Below are 2290 nucleotides of genomic sequence, written 5' to 3'. Positions count from 1 at the left end.
CTGCCTGCATTTTCCTGCCACTGCTTGCAATACTAGAAGGGGAAAGCGGGGTCTGGGACTGATGCTGTGGTTCCCAGTCTCTTCTCTGGGTAGCTGGGCACCATTGGTGTACCACCTGGAAAGGAAGTCAAGAAAGGTGGTCCCCAGTCCACGTTTTCCCTCAGGAAAGACAGAGGAAGGTGAAAGGAGACCCAAAGTCATATAGCTAATTAGAAGAAGAACCAATTCCTAGGCTTGCCCCAAAAATAATAGTTACATGTACATGTCTGTGTTATATGAGGAATATATATATATAAGTATATACATACTAGTATGGCAGCACTTGTCAGTGAAGGTGATTCTTTTTACTTATATAAATATATCTGTACCTCCTAAGGAGTTGCCACAGTGGTAGAGCCCATATCAGTGTTATCTAATATGATAGTGAGGATCACATATTGGTCCTATGAAAGTAGGAACTATAACAGTTGACAGCGATGGTATACATCACTTCTTAAAGGCAGTCATTAAAGGAATGAGTCGTTGATAAGACATATCACTGGGCAAAGAGAAAATGTACTACTTCATTTCTCTCTTCCATGCCTACGCTTTAAGAATTACATTTTTTAGTGTGTGTGCCTGTATGGGCAATTATGTGCCACGTGTTCATGTGTTGTAAAAAGTTAGTTTTCTCACTCTCCCATTGAACAAAATAAATGAGGTTTAGTAGCAAGCCTTAACCATCTGAGCTGTTTCCCCAGCCCTCATTTTAACCATATACAAAGTAACATTAGTCAATGTTATAAATGATCAAATATACAAATAAACATTCAATAAAATATTACATAGCACCACCAAGATTTTTCAACATAGTGCAATTTAAGCCAACAACTTACACTTGAAGCTCTGTCTTCATGTTAAGTTCCTCAGACTGTTAAGGTTCAATGGATCCAGAGATTACTGACTCCAATACATTGAGTCACATCCTAAACTTTACTATTAACAAAGAGCCTTCTTGGAGAACGAAGCCCCGCCCCTTGACATTAAGGCCTCCATCCCTACCCCTATCAGCGCACAGCTGGTCTGTTGCCATAGAAACCTCACAAAGCACCATGGCCGGCCAGGCAGAGGAGTGTTTACCACAGCCGGCGGCAGAATCATCCAAGACAACCTTACCTACACCACCAGCAGTTCCCGCCAGAAAGAAGCCTAAGAAATGTCTGGTATATCCACATCCCCCGAGGAGCTCCCGCCTGAGTCGTTCTGTCCTGCGCTGGCTCCAGGGCTTGGATCTCAGCTTCTTCCCTAGGAATGTCACCAGGTGCTGAAGCCAGACAGGACCCAATGATTCACCCTCTCCTCCCCAGGTCTCACCCTCCCCTAGGCGACCTGCAGCCTCAGTCAGGCTCCCCTAAGCCTGGAATTAGCTGCCTTGGCCTCTGCTTTTGCTTCTCATGGAGACACCCTCCCCATCCATGCCCCTGATCACTAGTGCCACAAGGCATACATATCAAGAAAGGAAGTTCCAGAAAAACATGTAACATTTTGTTCATTGATTTCATTCATCTGATCATTAAATTGTAGAGTTAAGCTAATCCGGAATGCTTTGATAATTACATAAGACAAGGTTTTTGTTTTGTTTGTATTAAGGATCAGTCTACCCTCCTGTAGAAAATGTATCTAGTTACCCGAGATTTTTAAAAGTTGCGGTTTAACGGAAACTACAGTGAATGTAACCGGCTGTTTCTATGGAATGTGAACAAAATTCCATAAAAATGAAAACCATAGATCTTTGGCAGGAACACTAATAATGCCAGTATTGGGTTTTCAAACATCTATGAAACTTTCAATAAGCATTTAAATCACTTGGCAACATTGATAAATATAATAATTAGGAGGATTCATTAAATGAACACCAAAGCCTTAGTACTTTTAGCAAACTGCTTTCCCACTGAGAGTCCTTCACAGAGAAATGAACCAACACGAGTTTTTTCCAGATAGTTTGTCAATATGGTATATTAACCATTAATCATATAATTATCTTAACTACACTCCTCTCCCCCGTTTCCTTATTGTTATGTATCAGGGATTTTTCGAATGGCTACCTAGTTGCAGAGATATTCTGTATATATTACCCCTGGGACCTTCGATTATCATCCTTTGAAAATGGTACCTCCTTAAAAGTCAAGTTGGACAATTGGGCACAAATAGAGAAGGTAAGGCACTATATTGACAAGAGTTTGCTGTGAAGTTTGTTTTAGAAAGTATACTATATATCTATGTGAGAAACAAAGACAGGAGAGAGAGAGAG

The 2290-nt window shown here is 41.0% G+C and overlaps 1 protein-coding gene across 1 annotated transcript in view; it reads left to right on the top strand.

Annotated features, from left to right (window-relative positions):
• Positions 1-1091: 1091 nt before the first annotated feature.
• Positions 1092-2290, top strand: part of Spata4 (spermatogenesis associated 4) — a 9434-nt gene continuing 8235 nt past the window's right edge. Inside the window, exons 1-2 of the mRNA XM_028757698.1 lie at positions 1092-1300; positions 2066-2195. Of these exons, the coding sequence (XP_028613531.1) occupies positions 1092-1300; positions 2066-2195 (339 nt within the window). The remainder of the gene's footprint in view (positions 1301-2065; positions 2196-2290) is intronic.

This window comes from Grammomys surdaster, unplaced genomic scaffold (genome assembly GCF_004785775.1).
Source record: "Grammomys surdaster isolate TR1022 unplaced genomic scaffold, NIH_TR_1.0 126178, whole genome shotgun sequence".
Lineage (NCBI taxonomy): Eukaryota > Metazoa > Chordata > Mammalia > Rodentia > Muridae > Grammomys > Grammomys surdaster.
Note: the sequence above shows the minus strand (reverse complement) of the source record. Positions and strands in the feature narration are given on the sequence as shown.